General features: G+C 38.8%; 1 protein-coding gene across 4 annotated transcripts in view; it reads right to left on the bottom strand.

Annotated features, from left to right (window-relative positions):
* Positions 1 to 23,954, bottom strand: part of klhl4 (kelch-like family member 4) — a 29,502-nt gene extending 5,548 nt beyond the window's left edge. The window contains exons 1-8 of one of the 4 annotated variants that reach the window (XM_067599409.1): positions 23,791 to 23,954; positions 18,636 to 19,530; positions 10,563 to 10,730; positions 9,255 to 9,391; positions 8,256 to 8,452; positions 3,599 to 3,811; positions 1,442 to 1,628; positions 1,129 to 1,353 (exon numbers count right to left, since the gene is read on the bottom strand). In XM_067599409.1, the coding sequence (XP_067455510.1) occupies positions 1,129 to 1,353; positions 1,442 to 1,628; positions 3,599 to 3,811; positions 8,256 to 8,452; positions 9,255 to 9,391; positions 10,563 to 10,730; positions 18,636 to 19,096 (1,588 nt within the window). In that variant the 5' untranslated portion in view covers positions 19,097 to 19,530; positions 23,791 to 23,954. The remainder of the gene's footprint in view (positions 1 to 1,128; positions 1,354 to 1,441; positions 1,629 to 3,598; positions 3,812 to 8,255; positions 8,453 to 9,254; positions 9,392 to 10,562; positions 10,731 to 18,635; positions 19,531 to 23,790) is intronic. The other 3 variants (XM_067599410.1, XM_067599411.1, XM_067599412.1) reach the window with 3 other exon arrangements.
* Between the last annotated feature and the right edge of the window lie 1,009 nt (positions 23,955 to 24,963).

The raw sequence follows: 24,963 nt of genomic DNA, 5'->3' as shown, positions 1-24,963 counted from the left end.
TTTTAATCTTAGAGCTGAGCATGGAACAGAGTGAGTCATGCAGCTGACCAAATGTATTCAAACAGGAAGACTATAAAACAGCATTGTTATTCCTCATTCCCAAGTCACAGAGGAAAGCGATTTTCACCAGCAACAATGCAGAGGATGTTTTAACACAATGGGTTTTTATATTACCACCCTTATCCTTATTTCCTTTGGTGAGAGTTCAATTATTTTGAGGGAACATAAGAGCAAGACCACATTCAGAGAACTCATGAATGACATAAACACTGTCAGACAGAAGCAATTCTTGAAGTGGCGCTCTCTTTATACTACTGAATGGTGGTTTTGGAATAAAAAAGAAATACTTTTGTCATCTTCAAGAAATTTCTTTTGTTGTTGTTACTCATAATGCACACAGCAGGCAACGGCTGTGCAGGGACGCTGGTGGACACTAAGCTCAAATATATTCATACTCAAAATATGCACACCACAAGCAAAGCAGCAAGAGATATTTGCTACATGAAACATCAAAGACAACACAGGTAATCTGTACAGTGTTATCTCCTGGGCGCTCCGATACCTCCGACCACACCGAGTGAGTGAGCTGAATGCTTTGACAAGATCTCCCTGTTCTGTTACCCAGACCTGTTTCAACTGTGAATCAAAACGCCTTCTGATATGAAATTTATTGGGCAGGGAAGGGTAAGGAAGAGCAGGGCCAGCACAGCCTGCCAATCTTTGATAGGGGAATGGGAAAATATCAAAGGTCTATCTCAAAAGAAACGTGTGATTTTTTAACAGCATGCCAGCTGTGACGCCTCCGAGCATGCATCCTGCAATTTTGGGTGTTTTATAACACCAGGTAGGCTGACCGATATAAAACCCAAACCTTGAATTTGTGTTTTATTGTCAACACACTTCATGTCATATTTGGATCTTTGAGAATAGTAACAAATAGTTTTCTTTGTAGCAGATTTACTGCTTTGACAGAGGGTGTCCTTGTTTTATTCTCAGTTTTAATCTACTAACTAACTAATCTAAGCAAAACAATGTTGTTATGTCTCCATCATTAGATTATTTATCAGTGTGTTACTTTCTTTTTAACAAAATAAGTGGAGTTGTCTGGCAGACACTGTGAACACTCACCAAGTCCATGTCTGTGTGTTGACATGGGGGGCATGGTGGACCACACTTTGTTGATTGGATTGTAGCACTCCACCATGTTGGACGTCTTGAGTCCATCTCTTCCTCCGACCACATACAGCTTGTTGTCAATCACCGCCACGCCAAACTGCAACCGGCGTCCATTCATAATTCCAACCTGCACCCAAGTGTTAGTCCGCAGGTCGTACTTCTCTATGGTGGTGGAGCCTGCAACCATAGACACAGCAGGTTTTACAATTTAAATAACGTATCCACACACAGCTGTATATAGATACGTGCTGTATATGGGCCATACCTTTGGTGGCATCCATCCCTCCTACTGCATAAAGTGCACCAACAGTGGACTTTCTAGGTTTGGTTCTTGGGCTCTGAAACATGGGACGTCGCTCAGGCAGAAGATGGTACTTCATGGCCTCCATCAGCAGCTTTTGGCATTCCAGATCATCAGAGAACATCTTGTTGTTTTCCAGATCTGCAAGAAGCTGGATTAAAATAAAAATCTCATCAATAGGCTACATCATAAGAAAGAATGCATTAAAATATAAAGAAACATATGTGGTTGATAACGTTTATGGTATTTATACAAATGACCTTTGGAGGGATGCAATGAAAGGCCTGTTAATCTAAAACCAGGTTAATCTCATGTAGAATTACCTTGAGTACTTTATGTGTGAAATGTTAGATTAAATGTAACAGAATGCAGGACCCTTGTACACAAAACTGTCTTATCTTTAGATTGGATACAAGCAAGTCTTAACATATTATTATTTATAATGGTTTATGTTAAATGCAAAATATTTATGACAATTCTATAGTCACATTTTGCATCTATTTGGGAAATATCTAAACTCAAAGACTTAAATGTCTTATGTCCATGTATCATCGAGCCTACACTGAAAACTAATGCAGCTGCTTTATTGTCTCCCATAGGAGAAAACTGTCTTGGATGAAGAGAACTGCTGCATCAAACCAGACATTACAACAAAACACATTAAATGGAAACACATGTGCAAACATCAGCCTGAGATAAAACAACTGAACAAATTAGTCATAAAGCCATTCACACTATCACAACTTATATAGATTTGAAGGCATACTTTTATACATCCTAGTAAGATCTTATGTGTTTTTATTGAATACCAACACATTTCATTTTCATGAATTAATGTTTTGTATAAATGTATTGATGTTGATATGCCTATGAGTAATGTCAGCAACACTCATCTTCTTAGTTTTTAAAAAAATAAAGTTCTGGTTTTCATGAAAGCAGTGGTTCATTTCTGTTGTTTATTTGCCTCACAGTGAGCAGTATCTCCCAAGCCGATAGATGAGATAACTTATGAATTAGATCATATTTTCCACTTTTTTTTCCATTCATAAAAACATTGTCTTCATTGTTGTTTTCAAACAGCAATACTGTGAGTTATTATTTCCTGCCACCCCTGTCACCCAATATAAAGTGAATTATAAAACCGACATGTGCAAAATAAGCTTTGGAAAGTAATCCATTAAGCAGTGTTAATGTAAAAAAAGGGAAATATTTTCATATTTCAGATCTGCCAAAAAAATGGCTTATTTGTGATTGATGTTATGTAAATTAGGATGACACAATTGTAAAACAATGCTCCCTCTCAGAAATATGGCATTCATAAAACATGAGTTGCGCTGTTTAAAACAACAATAATTCAAACATAAGCAAGCTATTAATTGCCTCATGCAAATAAAAACTTGTTGTCATACTGCCAGTTTGATTTATCATTACGAGAGGAGATTTTACTTCAGCCACCAACATAAATAAAGTCATTATTGACAATTCAGTGGTTCATTGCTTTTCAGTGGTCAGTTGAAAAGCTGAGGTTATACTGGGCAATTCTCCTGCAGTAAATGTATGTGGCTTAGAGCTGTGGCAATTAGTCGATTAATTGATTAGTGGATCAACAGAAATTTAAGTGTCAAATATTTTGATAATTAAATAACTGTTTCACTCATTTTTCAAGCAAAAATGCTAAACATTCCCAGCCTGGTTCCAGCATCTCAACTGTAAAGATGTGCTTTCCTTTGTCTTATTTGATAGTAAAATTAATATTTTTGGATTTTAGACTGTTGTTCAGACACAGCCAGACAAAACAAGACCTTTGAATACGTAATGCTAGCCTCTGGGACATTAGTAAAATAATTTTTCACCTTTTCCTGACATTTATAGACAAAATGATTGAAATCCTATATAAATATGAAGAGACATATTGTGAAATAGTGCATTATAAATCCAGCAGTTTGCATCCTTGACAGATTTGGCAAAGGGGGGGAAATGACAGCTATTGTTGACAGTGTGGACAAAGGAAGCATCGTGACAGCTTAGTTCTCAGCTACATACTCAAGCAAATGCACCATATACAGTCCTGATCATATGGTTTCCTCCGCCACCACCCTACGTCTTCATTTGCTGTCTCACCTGTGGAGGAAGAAGAGGCAGACGGATATAGGCAAGGAGCACCCCTAGGTCCTGTTGTCGATGCTGGACATCATACCTCACCCACATCATCAAAGCCTGGAAGATTGTTTCCTCATCTGGAACGTTGATGTCATCGCTGGAGAGCAGCTTAACAATCTCAGCCGTAGGGAGCAGCAGGAACTCCTGGTTCTGAATGACCTCCAGGAAGTGTTCCTGGAACATAGAGGAGACGTGGAGGAGGCAGATAATCATCAGTCATTAGCCAAGGAGTACGCGTGGTGCACTGAACTGTGTGTGTGTGTATTTCTATGCCTATGAGGACCAAATAGCACACAGAGAGGTGAAGAAAATGAATGCAAGCACAATGCCAGTTTGAAGGTCTCCATCCATTATATCCTAGACTCCTACATCACTAATAACAACAGTGAAGTACTCCCTATTTCCAAAATTTTTTGAAAGAACAGATGAAACTATCATCTGTTAAGCTCATTAAATAAAAATGATCCACGCAACAGCAGGCTACAAATCAATCTGGCATAAAACATCTCCAAAAAAAAAAAACATTCTTCATCAGCTTATAAAGCATTTCTGCTGCTGCTCATACATGACACCATTAAGCCTTTATAAGCTTATTCATGAGAAACAAAGGGGCACAGCACACCAACATTAACATCACACCAATGCGGTGCCCAGCTCTAAATTTTGTGGGAGCTGTTCTCTATTGCCTTCCTAAAGATTGATCTTCCATTTACTGGCCACAAGCCCAGGCGATATTACAGCACTGCATGGCTACCTCTCAAGGACATGTCTCTGGATACTTCCATTAGAGATTATGCCATATAAAACACCCTTCCTGCTTTACACCTCTACAGTGTGTTATGTCCAACATTAAAACATATGAAACACATACATAGCAGGCCTCGGCCATAACGGTGCCATGTTACCTTTGTGACATAAGCAACTGAGCATTAATTATTAAACTGCCTGAATAACATTGATGATTTTAGACTCTTTTTAGGGGTGCACAAGCACACTTTAATATCTCAGCAAGACTAAAAAAAAAATACATATATTATTATTATAGATTTTGTTAGATTTTTCAAACTTGTCTGAGGGCTTAAATGCTTGTAAATTGAAAATCAGTGCCATGCTACCCACCCCTAGTTTCAAACTGAGCGTGTGAGATGTAGCTAAGTAGTGAATTTAAGATTTGATGGTGCAGAAAAACACAAGTTGAAACGTTAGCAAATAAAATTGCTGAATGTTCTGACAGAGAACGTTGGGTCAAATTGGTCATTATTGCTGTGCAGTTGATTTGATGTATTTGGCAATGTATCAATGTAATTTTAATGTACGGCTTAAAGGTGAAGAAGTTATCAGACACTGACGTTTCAGAACAAGCCATAATGTTAACTGCCAGTAATCTCAAATGTTAACTTTATTAGTGAGCTCACAAGCTAGCTAGCTAGCTAACTTAGAGATTATTGGGTAATGTTAGTTCTCTTGTTGACAAATAGGAAGAGAGGAGGATAGAGAAGGAGAGAGAGCAGGATAGAGTAGGCAGAGAGAGAGAGAGAGAGAGAGAGAGAGAGAGAGAGAGAGAGAGAGAGAGCAAGTACCAGGTGAGAAAGTAGACATATAACCTTTGTAAACCTAGTGATGGCTTTGTGGCTCAACATTAAAGTAAGTTTTCACAGATTTGTTGGTGTCTTTCTAGTCACATAATTGAATAGTTGATCTATAAGAGGAAATGCTTTTATTAACAGGTCTAAAATGGTCAGCAGAGAGTAGCTGAACAAATTGGCAACTCTTAATTACAGTAACACACTCACACACATGCAGTTGTGTGCACATTGGCAAATCAGTTTGAGCTTGAGCTCAAGTTGCATGGACTCACTTGTAAATAGCATTTTCTAAGTCTCAGCACTGACCTTTTATAACATTCAAAACATGGCTTGAACTGGATCACTGCCATTCCAAGATTGAAGCAACAGACTATAAACCTATTCTTCACTTTTGGGATTGGGGTTCATGGGTGATGGTTTGTTTGAAGTTTAAAACCATGGTGCCTCGGGCCATTTGTCACTCAGATCTTTAATGAGTTTCCCCCCATTTTTTAGAAAAAGTAATGGCTTCTTTCTTGCCATCATGCCATATAGACCATACTTGTACAGCATTCAGAAAATGTGACTCATGTACTCTTTTTCTTATTGCAGGTACTGACCTTTTTCAAAGTTGTTTTTGGTCTCAGGTTGTTATCTCTTACCAGTTTGCTTCTTGCCCAGGTGCACAGATTGGAGTGATGGCCTGATTTGACAATATCTGTATTGTATGATGCTTTGTTCATTCCTTGATGATGTAGTGGACTGTCCCCATGTGGTTCAGAGACTGAACAATGTTTTGTACATTTCTCCTCATATCTGCTTTGCTATAACTTGATCTTTTACTTACTTTGGAAAGTTCTGGTCATTATGAATGAGTATTTGCCTCAGGTTTCATTAACTGGCTGAGGGTCCTCTCTAAAACAGGTGTATTATATTGAAATCTGTGATTGTTCATTCTGAACCATTATTATAATACACTACAATAGACCACCCAACCAATTAAGTTGCTTCTAAAGGTAATATTGTGTACCTAATTGAATTGAGGTTTACCAGTGTGAAACCAGTGTTATTTACTAGTAATTCATTAAAAGCATTACTGTTGTAAAATATAATATATAGAAAAATATTAATGTATTCACTCCAGTGAAATGAGTGATTTAGAAGGGGTGTTGAACACTTTTGCAAGGCATAGTCTACATGTCATATTCTCATTAGGTGCTGAGCCCCCCTCAAGGTCTGATCCTAGATTCGCCCCTGCCGAATAACTTTGACAAATCCAGCGCTCACTGTAAATTGGATGCTCAACAATTACGAAAAACAAGCATGCTATTGATCATCAACTCTCAACAAATTACAGTGTCCTGCTCCAATTTATTATGAGAGCAGGTTTTAAGAGCTTAACTCAGAAAGCCTTAATGAAATGAGGGACATCCATTGATCTGTTGTGGTAATAGTGAGGGAGAAATGCCATCCAACTCTCTGACATTGCCTTAGACCAATTATTTGTAATTACCAGTCTGACAACAAAATTGAAAGCTCAGCCCAGTTTGTTTCATAACCATTTAAAAGGATGTATTTTCAGATGCTGGCAAACTCATTGGTGGGTAAACTGCTTGGAAAACAAGATCAGCAGGAAGGACACTAATTGATTTAACCACAGCACAAGAGCAATTGTGCAATAACTGTTTTCTGATGAGGAGGGACACTGATGTTTAATCAGGGAGCGGCTGGGAGGATCAACATTCAACAACTTTTTTGTTACCATGTAATTTAGAGAAACTAACCACTATATTTTGTTATTTTTTGAAACTGGGATTCATTAAGCAAATCTAAATAACGTAATATTTGAGATATGTGAGATATACTTTTTTTGGAACTGGAAAGAAATACTGTTTTCCCAAACAATGAAACATTCCACTTTTATCTACTGCAACATAAAAAAGAGCAACTCTTTTAGAAAGGAAAAGGATGTCAGAGGCGGACCGTGGCTGCCATGCTCAACCAGGAAACACAAGCTTATCAAAACACAACTTGCTCCACTCAGAACCCAGAGGATAGACTTCCAGGAAGCCCACAGCTCTTGCTGCTCATTACTGAAGTGATTGAACAGGAAGTTGGCCCTCTTGTGCAGTTTGATGATTAGATTAACCTCCTGGTCCTGGATGGGGACTATGTAAACAGGCTGAGCAGATGTCCTTTAGGAGATAACGCTTGCCTCGCGCTGTCACTTCTGCCTGGCCAGCAAGACCTTATCTGACAAATATGTGCATGAATCTTAATCCAATGCAAATATCTCTCTCAGAAATATATAGAAATTGCAATTTCTCAAGTCAGGCAGTGCACTAATCAGTGAGCAGCTACGTGGTATCTCTTACTGACAGCCACATAACCAAATTAGATAAAGTGAAAGCATGAAACTATTCAATTTCTATTCAAATGTGCATGTCACCCATTTCTCTGCTGAAATTAGATGATATAAATAACCAAGACGCCAACAGTTTATTCCTTTACAGGTTATGACAGGTTATTTGAATTAACTAGCCTCAAAGCAGAGGATGGTCGTAAATAATCAAATGTTTTATGTACAGTATATCCAGCCATGACACTATCTATAGGCCACATATTGCATTACTGACTGAATTCACAAAACAAATAAATTTTAATGTCAAGTTGAACTGATCTGATTGAACTGAAGATTATTTTACAGGACACGGCTGGGAGTTTATGTGAGAAAAATAAAAATCTGAAACAGGCTAAAAAGGTTTATTCTTAAGAAATCTGTGTAAATCCTGTGAGTACTGTTCTTTAGACTATGTGGGGCAGAGTTGATTTGATTCACTATGCTGTCTGCTGCCTTTAATGTGAAATTACATAGTGGTGATTAAACTAAATTTTTAAATACTCCTGTTAACTTTATAGCTTTCGTTATTACAGCTGCCCTTGTGTATTCAAGCAATGAAGACTCACTTTGAGTGTGCAATCCCTTATTACAAAATAAATAATTTAGCCCACCCAGCCATATAAATATAGTCTAGCTCTATTTGCCTTCCTACCATAGTGTAGTTATGAGCCACATTGAGCAGGTCCACACAGCCCTGGGCATCTGCAAAGGAGCGTATTCCCAGGCAATTGGAGGGATGAAGCTGCTTCATCAGGAAGTTACAGCAGACCTGGATGACTTGTGAAAGCTGGAGGAGGCAAGCTGCCGCCAATAAGCTCTCAATGGTCTCCTCTTTCAGCTCAAGGACACCTGCAATGTCAGGACAAGCATGATACATTTTATATGTGCAGACTGAATGTAGCTGCAATGTCAGAAACAGCTGGTGGAAGAAGTATTTCATTCAAAATTTCACCAAAGTAATGTAAACAAGTATTGGCAGTAAAATGGACCCACATGTTAAAGGTACAGGTATGCATAGTTCCCTTTTCAATGCATATCAAGTTACTGATATGCATTGCTTAAAGGACCAGTGTGTAAGATTTAGTGGTATTTAGTGGTGAGGTTGCACATTGCAATCAAATGAATACACCTTTCCTCATTCTCCCCTTCCAGACGTGTAGGAGAACCTGTGGTCTTCTGCAAGTTTTCGTGAAAAATGCGAAAGGCCTTCTCTAGAGCCAGTGTTTGGTTTGTCCATGCTGGGCTACTGTAGAAACATGGCGGTGCAACATGGCGGCCTCCTTGGAAGGGGACCCCCTGCTATGTAGATATAAAGGGCTCAATCTAAGCTCACAAAAATACAATGATTTTTATTTTCATATTATATTCCATTTCTGCCAAGTCTGTTCTGCTAGATACCACTAAACTTTACACACTGGTCCTTTAAGTGAATATACAGCAAAACATACTGGAAAATCTTCATTATGATGTTTTACCATTTACCACACATGGTAGGAGATTTATCAAAGGGGAATTGGCTGTTATGTTGAAGTGATGCCCTGTCAGTCAGCCAAGTGATATATTGCCTTATTGATCCATTTTAATCATGGTTGGATTTCAGAAGTCTCATAACTACTTACAAGAGCTAGTGAATGTCTTTATGAGCACTCACCAGTGTAGGCGAAATGAACCAGAGATCTGAGGGCTTCAGGATCGACTCCCTCCATCTTGATCTCCTCTTGTTTTGCCTCTCTCACGTCGCTGGTGAACATAGCAGCAAAGTAGTCCGATACAGCACTGAGGACTAATCTGGCATTTAAAAAAAGAAAAAAAAAATGCAATGAATTTATGCTCTTGTACATTAGGGCATATCTCCTGTATCACACTGTACTGTAATTTCATACACTACTGTTTCTCACAGGGAATAAATGATGTTTGTGTGCTTTTTGAACCATGCTAGGTCACTGAGAGATTGTGTAATTTACGTTCCTCCCACATTCTGTATCATACACTTTGTCAGTGTATGATGAATGAAATTATCCCACATGCTTCATGTCGCTAATAGCTACAGAGGTCAGACATCTAATTATGTTAACTCATTTGTCTAGCTCACATAACACATCAGCTGATTCATGAAGGAAAGGATAGATCAAATGGCATTACAAGGAAATGACATTGAGTAAAGTGACATAAAACTTTCCACATCCGTATTTCCATAATCTGGGAGTGTCTAATATTTATATTTATTTTATCAGGTGCTGTTTATTATATCTATACACCACCCCCCACCTCCACCCCCACTTTAGGTGGATGTGTCCTATGAGCAAATAAAGCCACGTTGAAATAGGCAGTCGCAGCACTGTTCATTTCACCCAAGTAGGTCAGTGACTGATACTTTTTTTTTTCTCTGTGGAGTATTCTGGTTTCTGCTTCATGACTCCGTCTGGATGAACTAACAAAATATGCTGGTGGATAGACATAGAAGCACATGCTCTTAGTGAACACAAGGTTTCGCAGCATTCAGGGGATGGCATGTGATCTGTTCAATTCAGCCATTCAACCGAGGGATGGATGCCCAAATATTGACACCTCTATGTGGTGGATCACAGTGTTCTTCCATGCCTCAAACTTAATGTGGAGATGAGGAAGGGCAGAAGTGTAATTAGATCACATAAGTGTACATTATTTAGATGCAGACCACAGTTTCATGGGTTTGCTTATATTTCCTGTCAACTGTCACCTGAAAATCTGGCGAATCCTGCTTTGAATTTGAGAGATTATTGGATTATTCCTCAGATGGATGTGACTGATGTGTTAATGATATGTTTCAGTATGCAAAATGTGGTGGAGACCAAAGCTTGAAAAATGCCCGCATTGACAACTTAATGAACTGAATCCAAATGAGCTGCTGTATCTTTTAACTAAAGCAGATGCAGGTGTAATTAATTCAATGAAAGCAGACAGAGGCACAAACACCAACCTGTGAGCTGGAATCTTATGATCCCCTGCTATCAAGAGGACATCACACAGCTGCTTGTGCTGGAGGTAGGTCTCCATCTTACGGAAAGTCTGTTCTGCATGATTTGTCGCCTGGAAAAACTCATCGGAGGAGTTGGTGTTCATTCTGGAGAAAGTGCTCAGAGCTAACCTGAGGAAGACAAACAAGAAGGGAGAAAGAGAAGAGAGATGTGATGTAACCGAAAACATGGACTAAAGCAATGAACCCCATCTGAATAAGTATAGCATATTTGCTTTCTGTGCTTTTTGTGCTTTCTTTTGATTGAACTTTCACTTTTCTACGTTCTCTCTCATTTTCTGTGATCTATTCATTCAACATTTGAATGAATAGATCACAAAGGTACATATAGTTCTGCTGCATTAGGTTTGTCCAATACTACTTTTTTTGGACATAGACATGTATGAAATAATAAGCTGTAAGCAAGAACTTCATTTGATGGGGACTTTACAGAACATGACACAAAAAACATAAGAAAGGTGAAATAAACAAGGAAATTTAATTTAGGGAGACAAATTAACAAAAAAAATTAATTAATTTCACTTACTGTTTCCTCTCTATGTCCATTATCACAAGTATGAAATAAAAATTTAAATTAAAAAGCTGTACACAGCGAGATAAGCAACAAATTATTGAAGACACAATAGGGCTTTTTTGGGCACATGACACCCCCGAATCCTCTACTCCCTGCAGTGCATCTGCATCTTTCTTGCCACTCTAAGCTGAAATTAAAACTGTTCTGGACTAAACTCCGTACATAAGTGGATAACTAAGCACTGCAATCCAATGGGACGAGCAGTACCACAATCTACGCAACAGCCTTCCATACAGAATCTGCCTGTGTTTGTATGTGTGCATGCCTTTGTGTGCGTCTGCATATCTGTGTGTGCACGTGTGTTTCCCAAAGACAGGGACATAACAATGAACAAGCCTGTTCCTCATAGCATTGTGGTGAGGCTGAGTCCCTGTCCCCACAGGCTGCTAGATTACATGCTGTTTTACAGGCTTCCAAGTAATCCCTCAGACGCGTGGCAAATAATGCAGCCCAGTCACTTTGGTGTCCTTCACAGAGCAAGTCCACTCATTGACATTTAGGGTTGTTTGTTATGCTACATAAACAGACCAAAACCGTCTCTCTGAGGGAATTTACTGTCATCTCATGGTCCTTCTGCTGTGTTAAGACTGATAGTGCTCAAGAAAAAATGTCACTGCTATTTAAAGCAACACTTTATGTCCTCACTCATTACCACTCATGTGCTGATATGAGAGCTGCATAAATGTGTAAATTTACAGATTCGTCAATACAAATGAACTGAAAACCCTGTAATGCTTGGCAGCACAATGTATTGACATACACTAAGATTGATAATGCAGGGAGGATGTAGGGGGTGGTGGCTCTTATTGACACCCTGATTAACGCACTATTATAAAGTTTTTAGCCAAGTGTGTGATTTTCTCCTCTTTGATTCCCAAAAGCAATAACATTTTTTCTCTGGGAATTGTTTATATTGCACTCTGGTCACTGCAGTATCCTATAGTCTAATCTTTATTGGGAGACTTTTTGCTAAATGCAAGTGCAATTTATTGCCTTGTCACTATAATTCCCCACTGACTCTGGTGTCTTGGAGAGGAACACCAAACAAGACTGAATAAGCAATGGGGCCGTAAAACTGAGATGCATTGCCTTTGTATTGGCTCCAAGGCATGCTATAGGGATTTCTCACGCCTACCAATCTCTTCGACACTAATTGCTTTGGTATCACATTCTGGGGGGCAGTAAATTTCTCGGAGGTGTATATTTCGCTTTCAGTAGTGGGTTCGATCATCAGAGGTATAGCCCAATTTTATTGAGGCACTAAAGCCCCAGAACACCTTACTCCAGAGAAACTGCTGTAGGGACAGTGCTGTACATCACATATTACTAAACAATTCACAGAGAGTCACAGAGTCTAACAGGGCCTATAGATTTCTTTTGTGCTCTGCAAACTACAATTTTAAATATGCTAACTTGCAGTCTTATAACTGTGAGAATGTAAATTAGTCCAATAGGATAGAATACCAAAGAACAGAAGAGGTTTTTATTTCCCATCTCAACATATCCTACTGTACACATCAGGTTTCTTTCAGTGACCTGAAGTTTCATCATGCTTCTTGCTCTTCACACCTATCCAAAAATATCACACCACAATGTGACTAATTAGATCTGAGAAAAGACACTGCATATTCAAAAAACTCTGCTATACAGGTGAAGCAGAGGCAATGAGGTTTTTCCTTATGTTGTCACGACTGGAGGAGACTGTGTTATGGAAACTCCATATGCTATTTTTTAGCACAAGGTACAGAAATATAAGATACACATTAAATACAGAGGAGTTGTATAAATTATCACATTTAATGCTCTCTCCTCGGTCCTGTCTGCTGTAATCAGTCTGACTTCACACTGTGCCAAAACTGCCTTTCTAGATGAATGGCTGGACGATTCAAGATGTGCTTTTGTCAGCCCAGATTAGCCCCTAGCAGTAAAGGTTATGAGTCGGACATGCTACTGAAGATCTCAGTCTTATTCCAACTAGTGTCAACTCCATCCCTCTACAAGAGGGAAAGTCGTGCCTGCCTAGGCCAAATGGGAAATGTCTCTTTCAAAATGGATTATAACAGCCATTTGCCCATGAAGGCTGCTGAGTAGCTTGGGTTGGGTTGAGAATCCAGCAACTCCTACAAAGCCTCACACAGCATGTGCCAGGTCTATACAGTATATTCCATGAGATCTTTATGCCTCTGTACTTTGACAGTCAGTACACTGGCATTCGGCTTTGTGTAGAAAGAAATATATACACTGACTGTAATAACTTGAGCCCAGCAGTGAGACTGAGATAACTCTGCAGAGAAATAGATTTTCCTCCCTGCACTTTTCCTATCTCACCGAGGCTCAACACTGACATTCTTCGTCTGATGCCATTGTTATACCGGACATACATGCTTAATATTGATAAAGATGGAGGAAATGTAGCTGCAAACAGGAACTGTGTCTTTTGAAATCTGCTCTAAAAGTGGCCAGCGGGTCCTTTATGTAAAAGAGTGCAGTGGAAAATTGCCACAGCTATTAACAGGAATGAAATATTGCCTTCTTATTGCTTTTCCCCTCAGCTTTTACCAAAACCGCACACGTTGTAAAGAAGAAGCGTGGTGGGGAAGTCATGTCAGCATAATGCCTGCGAACAGATAATGAACATCTCAGGTGGGATACCCATTCCTATTTTGAATATTAAAAAACTACGTGAACAGGAGTTCAATTTTGCATGGTAAAAATGTAAAATCAAGTCAAAATATCTGATAGTTTAATAATGAAATTCTGCATAATTGACTTGCACACATATATGAGATATCTGTTTGAGGCCACTGTGGAATAATGTGTTAGAAAATTAATATATTTCAAAATAGAGATTTCACTTTTTCTGTTGTTAAGCACAGCATACTAGCAGTGTAACTGACTTAAAACAAAACCATTGGTGAAGTACATTTTTATGGTATGGTAAATAATTTTCTGGCCTTGTTCATGGATGAACTATGATTACATTGCTCCGCATTCTAATGGAAGAGGAATTTAGTGTAAATTGTGTGTGTGTTGGGGGTTGGGGGCGTCCTGTAAGTGAAAAATGTGCAGATCTTAGCAGAAAGCTCCTCACTGGTTCGCTGATGGCAGGTTATAGTGTATGAGACTGTCATCCTTGTTGGATTGTCCATAATTTACTTACATCGGATGTGAGTGGGTAAACAATTGAATCCGCATTATTACAGCAGTGTGTCCTGTGTCCCATGTGGTTTTCTGTATGTATGAGAGATTTATAGATATTTATATATATATTAGATATTTAGATCGTATATGCATTTTCAACCTATCTAGATTGATGTACTTAAGAATTAGAAGGCTAAATATTTTGCCTGTTGTTGACAGGACCCTAAAACTGGGTCAATGATTTCTCAAATCAAACACATATTTTTAAAAAATCATCCTGTCTGCAGAACTGTAAACATGGTGTATTTATACACTATATTGTATGGTCCTCTGTACATTTTCCACAATCATCTCTCAGATGTTATATTTTATTATATAATCTAAATACTATGGAAAAATGCACAGAATATTGTCTTAAACACCTTCCTCCCAGATATGATTTAGTTGAACCACATTTTCAGCTTGATCACAGTTATCCATGCCCCTTTGTTTCATTTTCAATGCAAATTACTGAATGTGAGTGCCTCAGGACACTGTTGAACTAAGTCATGGCCTCTACTAATAGTACCCATGTAAAATTCATGAAAAGCTGTGTCAGGGATTATTTTCTTTGAATTAGGGCCATCTGGGGGGAAAAATGACTGATTGAACGGAAATGAGAGAATGTGTCCCGTATATAATGCTTCTGTATCTCTTCTCTCCACTGTTCAAAGCCTTTTGCAAATGCAGTAAAAGGGGCTACCAAAATCTCTGGCTTGATCTTCAGCTTCCATCTAAGATGGCCTTGTTGCATAAAGAATGCTGATTTGGCGATGATAAAATGAAACATTCAGAATCAATTACATGATCACAAAATCTCCTTATCCATGAGGATGTCATTTTGAGATTACAACAGATATATTTTGTTTGGTAATTTACAGCATCTTGGATGCCTCCGCTGGGGGTGTCACACACAGACCGAGACCTTATAAGCCTTGCGGTGTTATGAGGCATCCAACAAATATCTGAATTACTGCTGTTGACATGGGGGAGAGGTGGTGCTATTTCTTTTCCAAGGCGATGGAGAGGGAATTGAGATATCATTCAAACTAACAGCCCGCTGACTCAAGCCTCTGTTAGTGTTTATATGGGAGAGGTCAGGGTTTCCATTCCATTCAGGTTAACTTCTGTCATATATTCTCTGCCAATGATAGGGAGAGGGTTATTTGGATGAGAGTCATGAGGACAGAACAAATACAGTATATAGATATGTTGGGGCATTAGAAGCAAGAGTGGGAAACAACAAGGTATTATTTTTTTGATATTATTTGATTAAACAACTCTCTAGATACATATCAGTCAGTTAGATGAGGAAGGTTCACCAAATTCAGGGGAAAGCTAATAGAGTGAGAATAATTATACCCGTGGCACAGACCATGACATAAATGAGTCACTGACTTTATGAGTTATCTTCAATACTCATGACACCCACGCAGATTTTTAGAATGTGCTACAAAAACTTAATTAACTACATGAAATAAAAAGAGAATAATCTGTTTTATTAGCTTTATGTTGAGGTTTCCAAGAACCTCCCAGACAAATAAATACCAGTGAACTATTGTGAACACATAAAATTAATGATTTCAATTTATGATTTATCCTTATTAAGTATGTTAATGTCATCAAAATATCATCATAACAAATTTTCAAGTCAAGCAGAATCCTAAATGGATGGTTTATCACATAATTTATTCAAAGAAGGTGCACCCACAAGTTAGGATGAGCTGTTTTCACTGACATTGTCAGTTGGATCCAATTGACAACAATATTAAATATTAATAACAGAAGTGAGAACCAAATCAATGGAGAAATGGAAGAAAACAATGGGATGGATTTCTTGTTGACATTGTGTGAATGAAAGTAATCACTAAGGAGCATGAACCACAAAATGACATTTTCCAACTACAGAAGAATTGCTAAAACTTTTGTATTTTTCACATCCAGCAGAACTCATTTCTAGATTCAGCCAGAGGGATTGTGACAAATTATGTGTCAAGGATTTATGATGTGAGACATAATAGGGCCACCCAGCTGGTGGAGTAAATGAATGTGCATATCTCAGTGACATCCACACATCTGCTTAGCCGGCGATGAACATGCAAGCCATGATGTGACACACAGTCACTGGCAAAATTATACATCTACAGATGCGGTGCTTGTCCAAACATTTCCAGCAACCAGACTTTCACAGTCATCGAGTGACTGCCTTTCCATTAAACACAATCTTGTTTGAAAAGTAGCATCACGCACATAACAATGTATGTCCCTGATTATTGTTCTCATCAAAGTGTTTTTTACTACCTTGCTTGCCATTTAAACCATTGAATAATCAGAGAATGTTAATTCCTTGATTTAATAATTATGTAAAACAGATGCTGACAGGGTGATCAATTTATTTGTGTGAGAGAAGGGGGTGATGGAACTGTCTGTCAATGTTCTTAATGAGTGACACTGCCATTTAGAATGGAAGATGTATTTCCTGTGTACCTTGTTTATAGTTTGGGCAGGGGAAACAGGAATCAAAGCTATCAAAATGACTTTATATGTCAGATTCTTTTGCTAATTATCAAATGCATAAATGGATATCACTACAATCAAGTACAGTTAAACCAAGGATATATTTTATAATCCAACAAAGCAGAACCATTTTAATATTTCAGTATCATTGTCAAAATATGATGGTTGCACTGTATTTTACATGGCCAGCATGAACTCAAGGTCCCCCTGAGAGCTGGAGAGTTACACATTTTTACTGTGAGGCACATCTTTTATGCATGCACTCTTCACACATAGGGACCCCCAAAACATGAACATCTGCCAATTATGCCAACATGAAGAGCAGAATGTCGAGCTGATTTCAAAACTGTATCTTAACTCAGAATAATTCATGTTCTGTTCAGGGAGCCCGACCGTCCACTGCCCCTAGCAGTCATTTTATCCACATTGACACATTTTTGGCTGTAGGTAGAGAGTATGTATTTAGAATTATCTGTTTAATCACAGTGAGCTCCTCGTGAAACAAAGGGACAGGTTCACTTTCATTGTTCACCTCATCACCAGGTGAACAAAAGCGTATAGGAATCAGCAAAGCTTACCAATCACCTTAGAATGTCACAGACAAGATAAAAGGAGACGTAGTCTTTTCATCCTTGATGTGAGGTGCTTTTAGTGTTCAGCCAGACAGCACATACACATACACACACAAACACTCACACACATCTCCAAACCTGTTTACTTCCTAAAGGAAGATGTAGGATCACAAGGAAGACAAGGGGAAAAAACGCAACCTGGAGAGGCAGGGGGTGGGATTTATAGCTGGAAAAAAAACATCTATGACCGTGACAGTTTTGCATCAGGGTTTGTATAATGATTTTGGTAAAAAAAAAAAAAAAAAAAATGAATCAAATACCCTGTGCCGACCACTAGCTATGATAGCTTTTGGCTTATGAAGTGGTTGTAGTGGCAGTCTGGATAATTCATGTGATTGCACTGCTTCCTTTTTTTATAGGGCCTATGTGTGTTACATGATGTAATGGCTCTTTCCCGCCATACACTTTTAACTCTATGGAAGATTGCATTAGTGTTCTGTGTAAAAGCTAAATACTCTAAGGACTCGGGCAAAGACATACTTTGCATGTAATCTGGACCACAACACATACAAGGGAGCAGAAAAAGCCTTGGCTTTTGATCCACTGAATAATTAAAAGGATGCTTTATTGGTTTATCCTGGCTAACACGTTGTGGACAACAAGAGTGAGCTGTCCCCAGGTGAGCCATGGTGGCAGCTGCCTAGCCTGAGTAAATTGGAAAAAGATAGCTGTGCAGATAATTTAATATTTACCTAATTAAAGGATGTACATGCAGAATTGCACTGCAAATGTGGAATGAAATGAGGTGGTAGCTGTACTCTTCATATATATATATAATTAGTCTCATGTTGAAAACATGTTTTGAATACGACTGATATGTGCTACATAAGCAACATTTGCTGTTTAAGGCAGGGTTGTGCTCATCTTTCCTCTCCACAACAAAACATTCTTACTTTTTAACACCGGAATGCTGCCTCAGGCACCAGACTTTCTTCATTACATGAAGATTTTATTTAACATCCATACTCTTTTCTATGAAATCTGAGGGAACCATGTGTTCCCAAAATAGCATCCCATAATCTGGATTCCAGTAACTGAAGATATGATATGTAGCATGACTGATGTGGCACCACATAATCAATCTGTGTCTCTACCACCTCATAACAGTCATACCTCTCTCTGGCCTCCACCTCTGCAGGTTCCTCTGTGCTGCTCTTCACATCTTCTTGGCCAATGTTGGCTTCCACTTTCCTTGTGGTGCTGGGCGATGAACTGCTCTTTGAAGATTCCTCGTTGACCTGGAGACCCTGGATGGTGTTCTGCTGATGGTGCCATGATTGATGACCCCCTCTGACATAGACAGGCGTGGGCCCCGGCGTCGGTGCTAAGATACTGTGGGCCGGGCTGTTAGTCTTCCGTAGTCCTCCTACACCTCTTTCCCGTGAGTGACTCTTCAGCCGGCCCTGGACGGGGGTCCCTCTGTGGTCCAGGCCATCCTGCTGGATGTAGCCTCCCACCCCGCCAACGCCACCACCCCCACCTCCAGCCGAACCTTGGGATGAATGGCTGAACCAGCGCCAGCGGAGCCTGAGGATCTGCTTTACATCAAATTCCTTCTTCCCCGACACAGACATCCTCCTCTGGGTTTGGAGACGAAGGCAATGGTACGTTGAGTGCCCAAAAACATGGAGAGCAGAGAAGAGAAGAGCCTTGGTTTCAGTCCTCACTGACTACAATGTGCCTCCTCTTCCGTTATTGTCTCATCACTATCATGACTACCCCCTCCTCCTCCTATTACTCCTCCGTTGTTCTTTTAGTGGAGATGGAAAGCAGTCCTCTGCAGCTTTTGTTTCTGTGCCTGAGACTACTACCCTCCCTCCAACTCTCCCTCTCTGTCTTTCTCTCTCTCTTTCCCTCCTGTGCTGCTGCTGTTTCTGTTTGCTGCTGCTGCTGCTGCTGCTGTGCCGCTGGAGCTGGAGCTGAGTTAATGCACATGCATGATCCACACTCCCTCCCCTTCGCCTCCCATGTTTCGCTTTCTCTCTCTCTCCTTCTCTGCTTGTCTCTCCTGTGCACACACACACACACACACACACTCTCTCTCTCTCTCAGAGATAGACACATATACTCTGGAAATAAAATGAGAAAATCTCCCAAGCCCTGCCCAGTCCCCTCTGCTGCTGCTCTGTCCCTGTGTGAGTATGTGAATGTTTGTGTGTGTGTGTGTGTGTGTGTGTATGTGTGTGTGTGTGTGTGAGATAACAAGGCTGCCTGCTCTTGCTGTGAGGGGGAGGTGGGGTATCATGGAGCCAGGATGATGAGGTCACACCTTAACAAAGTAAATCATCGCTTAGTGAAGGAGGAAAAGAGGAAGATTAACTACATTGTACTATCAGGTGTATTAGTAAGAGCTTGTTATCCATGTTTGTGGACACACACACATGCACATCCATTAACAGAAATGTGGAGATACAGTGTTAACTCTCTCATAAATAACCAACACACACCAACTCACACTGTTAAAGGCAAGCAAAATGTATCTCACAGTAACACACATCTGTGTAGTCTGCTATTCTCACATCAGACAGAATCCCATGGGCTCAGTGTAGGTAGCCATGCAGAAAAAATATTCTCCTTCAGTCACTGTCTTGAAAGCCCCCTGCGATTACAAGTGAAAAACTACATACTGATGAACCTTCAAGGTCAGTAAGCTGCCTATTCCCCTGTCAGGGCTTCAGAAAACATTTCAAAAATAAATCCTGCTTCTGCATAAGCTTAACAGTGCACCATCGTAAGTAACTGATATACAATATCTAAACTCCTGCTTCAAAATCAAAAGGACAGCATACAAAGGTAATTTGGGGATACTCAATCAATGCTGACACATCACAGGCATCTGAAAACATGGTATGCTAGGGTATTGTGTCAACACTATTGGATCTGAGTGCTTTAAGTACTTTGTTATGAGTCAGTTGTCAAAGGAAACTGTATATGCCCATGGGGCAAGTGAAGTAATTGGATTTAGAAATGAATTGTGAACTAGGAAAGAATGTGAAACAGAACCAGCCGTATCCTACCTGCTTGATACTGCATAGCATCTGGTAAGGGTTTATGGATTTCTAAATTGGAATAATTCAATCAGTGTTGGTTTTTCTGCACCTGAGCTCCATGTTATGTAACGCTGTGTTTTTATCACTATAACATTACACAGACTTAATAGAACTTCAGTGAGCTTAATTTCAAATCCTGAAAAATGGTTGAAAATGAAAATGCAACACTGTCTTTCTGTGCTCATTCCAAATTCCCACTTCCATGACAAAGGTGAAAGGGGAACTATGCACTCAAACTGCTCGATTTCAATACTGTGAAAGCTCTCATCCACCTCCACTCACTCCCACTGCAGGTTTTGAAGAGAGGACAGTTACTGTTAACAAGAGGTTATTCGTAACCAGCTCGTGTCCACTATCTACCTAAGCCATACTTGCCCAAGTAATTTATGGGGTAATTACACAGAAATTGATCTGACCTATAAAAGATGTTGAAATATCTTCTGCTCACAAACTGCGTATTGCATCCATTTGCTGATTATAAATACCATGTTTAAAGCTGAGGATGAAATCCACACATTTTCTTTCCACTTAAATGCTTGCAACTTGGGCACAGAAGCATTTGTGAGTTAACTGTTCCCACTAAAATTAGCTGAGAATATTGCTTTTACTTAAAGTCTTCGTTTTCTTCATACACACAGAAAAATATTAAAGTAGAGACAAAGATTATGATTACTACAGAGACAAATGAGATCAAGAAAGACATGTTATAAAATGTTCAGGTCAATGCATTATTCAAATCAGCTCTATGGTAGAAACTACAGCAGGCTGAAAGACTGCATGAAGAGTGTGGATCATCCTTTGTTTATATCCAAGTGTTTATGCTAATGATACAATAAGAATGGGTGAGCTTCAAACATTATTTTCACAGTGAAGAGGCAAAACACTGAATTATTAATAAGAGCTTTCTCTGCATATAAAAATATTTTACATTGTATTATGTTATTTTGGGGGCCAAAAGGGCCAGCATGCAAGAACTGGTCCCCACTGGTGACTGATAATTGAAAGGGTTTATACACATGCTTTGAGTTTGTGTATCCACCACAGCAGTGGTTTAGTTCCTCTGGGTTTCCTTTTGTCTGAAAAGGAAGCCATCTTGGTTTGCTAGTAGACCTCCTGCCTTAGACCTTCACCTTCTGACATCAACTGTTTCATGACAGGGATAGTGATCATATATAATGTAACATATAAGTCAAAAATTGCCATTCATTAAAAGCAGCAAATAGATGTATTTGTCGACCATGCTGTAGTATAAGTATAAGTGATCAGTTGTGCACTACATAATGCCATAAAACACTCTTGTTGTTGTTGCTGTAATAACATGCAAAACATTTTGTTTAAATGTACATATAATTGTGGTGATATGAACCTCATTCTGCTGTCCCACAACCAGGATAGGACACACTTAACTACAGACATTAAAATGTAAATAACTTTTTTGTTTAACTGAGCAAAATGATAGTAAGGAATATCTCGTTGCCCATGTTGAGGTTAATTTTGTTAATAAACAACCTAATTATGTAGGGATTTTGTTGTTGTTGACGCTGTTTATTTATTTTCTTTGCAAGTGTGCCTTTCCATGGAAGTTAACCCCCAACAGCAGATCTTTACACAAAGTAATAACTAAACGTCGTATTAATCACCCCAGGTAGTATTAGCTGTATGCATCAATTGAATAAAAAGTGGAACTCAGTGAATATTTAATGTCCCCTTTGTTTTTTTTGTTTGTTTTTTTTTTTTTTTGTTTTATTTTTTTTGTTTTTGTTTGTTTGTTTTGTTTTTTTATCAGACAGAAATTCTTCTCATGTCCCATGTCAGTGAGGCACATGGCACTCCTTGGAACTTGATACCTTTCAAAATCCAACATATTATGGAAGCAGCTTTGCCAATTTGATCTTGCAATCAAGCTGTAGGCTATGTGTGCTGTAATGTACCCAAACACATTCATATTTAAAAATCAAAGAGAGCAAACTGCACAATTTCCCTGAAATCTCTCATTACCAGTAAAAGCAATGCCAAATGGATTCCACATTACATGTAACCCAGTGGGCGGGCAACTTATAAATATAAGCACTCCTTTTATGGTTTTCTAAAATGAATAAGGCATTTTGTCTCGAACGTCTAGGTACATCATAATAATACAGCCCCATTAGAGTGAGATATGATCTGATGTATAGTAACAAGCTATCACACTGGGTAACCTCTTTTATTCTTGCAGGAGTCAAGGACACCATCTGGCTGCACTTCGCATGACACATAAGATGTCAGATGTCAGACTGGTGTGGTAAACCACATTATTATCCAACATCTGCCTCCCCAGTGAAAATACCTACGTGCCTTGTCAGAAATCTGGTAACGTGATCTGCCATCTAACTGTTTGAGAGACATTATATTTATTATATTTTAGATTGTAGTCAAAGGGTTACACTGTGGAGTATTCTGGATAATACGAGATACACGCATGAATGGAAAGCCCCTTCATCCCCGGTTACAATTATAAGATCTTAGCATGAATACAAACTGAATGCAGCTTGGAAAGATGAAAGAAATGCTTTGCATGTCAAATTTTCAGCTGTGTTGGGCATTGATATTTCAAATATAATTGACCATTGTCCATGTTCATGAGACTAACAAGAGGATATAGCTCAGCAAATAAAATGCAATGACAAACACAACCACACACACAAACATGTGCTCACATTCTCACCAGCACTCTTATCTTAACAAAAGGCATACACACAAATGGCGATTTGAAATTTCAGAGCAATATAAAATACTACCTTTAAATATACATGTTTCTAATTCTTCGTTGTAACATCCCTAACCTCATATGCCTATGACTACAGTGCAGAAATTAGGTGCAGCCTTTCACTCACTATGGAGGTGAAAAGGGACAAGTTGAGAAATAACATTTAATGTTCCATTTATGGCTGAACCTTCAGACGAGGTTACAGTGCCTCCTGAGTCAACATCATACGCTATTTTACACACATTTGAACGTAACAAAGGACACACTGTATCCAGAATGCAGGATCCAACACTGGTAGATGGTGGATTTCTTACTGAGGAATCAACCTAATTTAAACAAACCAGTTAAACTAATGTGTATTTCTGGCAATACACTAATCCTTGGTAATGTATAAGACATGCTCATTTACAACAAATGTCTCTGAAAATTTGTAGGGAAAAAAATTATGACAATCCGTAATCTTTGCTCTTACCTGATAATGGATTCTAAGTGGGACTCCTTTGCATTCACAGAGGGAAGTTATCCACTAAAATGAATAGCCAACAGAGACGATCTACATGTAATCCTAACTTTAGGCATCACAACTGTGCAGGACTGTTCCAACTTTTTCTTCTCCTGTGTCCCTCTTTCAGCACAAAAATATTTGCCTCTCTAGAAAGGAAGGGGGCACTTTCCTCTTTCAAAGGAAACTCTTGATAAGTCCCTTCCTCTGCACTACATCAACAATTGTATTCAAGCAAGCAGGAGCACAGGGATCATATCCTGTGTTTGAGACAAAAAACTGCTTTGTTTCTATGTTTCTGTAATTGCACTTGTATTTATAAGTTTTAATGTTACCAAGATACAATTGCTACTGAAGGTAGCTGTAACTAGTCCATTTTGATATTTATTTAATCACAAAAACATCAACCAAAGTCTCAAACTGTATTCATCAAATTCTTGTAGCAGTGGCGATGCATTACAGTTCAACCACTGGGTGGCGTATTTAACATTTTCTTGTCAGTACACTCATCTTAATGTCTTCATCACGGAGGGGTTTTTTTTCTTCTTTTTTTTCTCCCATTCATCACAGAGGTTAATGAGCACAACCTTGATGTCAGTGACAGGCATGTCAAGGGTATTGAGCCATAAAATATTTTTATTTTCAAAAAATGTGCAGTTCTTCATCTACAGTCCCACGTTCAAGCTCAATGTGAGGTATATTATAGATAATGTGAACAGTGTGATGATAGTAACTAGGGCTGAATTAATCCAATAATGTCAAGTGCTACTTACTATGTATTGCTCTATGTCTTACATTAATAATAATCTTTTTTTCTGGGCAGTATAATAAAATCTTATTATAATTATAATCATAAATTTGTGTGTGACATAATTGTACAATTAACTGTAATTGTCTATTCAGTTATGCATTACATAGCTGTTATTTACAGTATACTGAATGCTGATAAACCACCACTTGCAGTCATGTAAATATTAATTGTCTTCTCTGAGTAGCAAAGGTCGAAAAAAGATGTTATATTGCTATACCACCATAAAACCTGTGAGGCAGGACATTGGGGGGATGGTGTGACGTAAAAAGTGTGTTAAAAACTTCAACATCAAGGACTGTGGTTCACATCTAGTCTACAACCTACCTTTTAAC

Source organism: Thunnus thynnus, chromosome 9 (assembly GCF_963924715.1).
Source record: "Thunnus thynnus chromosome 9, fThuThy2.1, whole genome shotgun sequence".
Lineage (NCBI taxonomy): Eukaryota > Metazoa > Chordata > Actinopteri > Scombriformes > Scombridae > Thunnus > Thunnus thynnus.
This window is presented reverse-complemented; position numbering and strand designations above follow the sequence as displayed.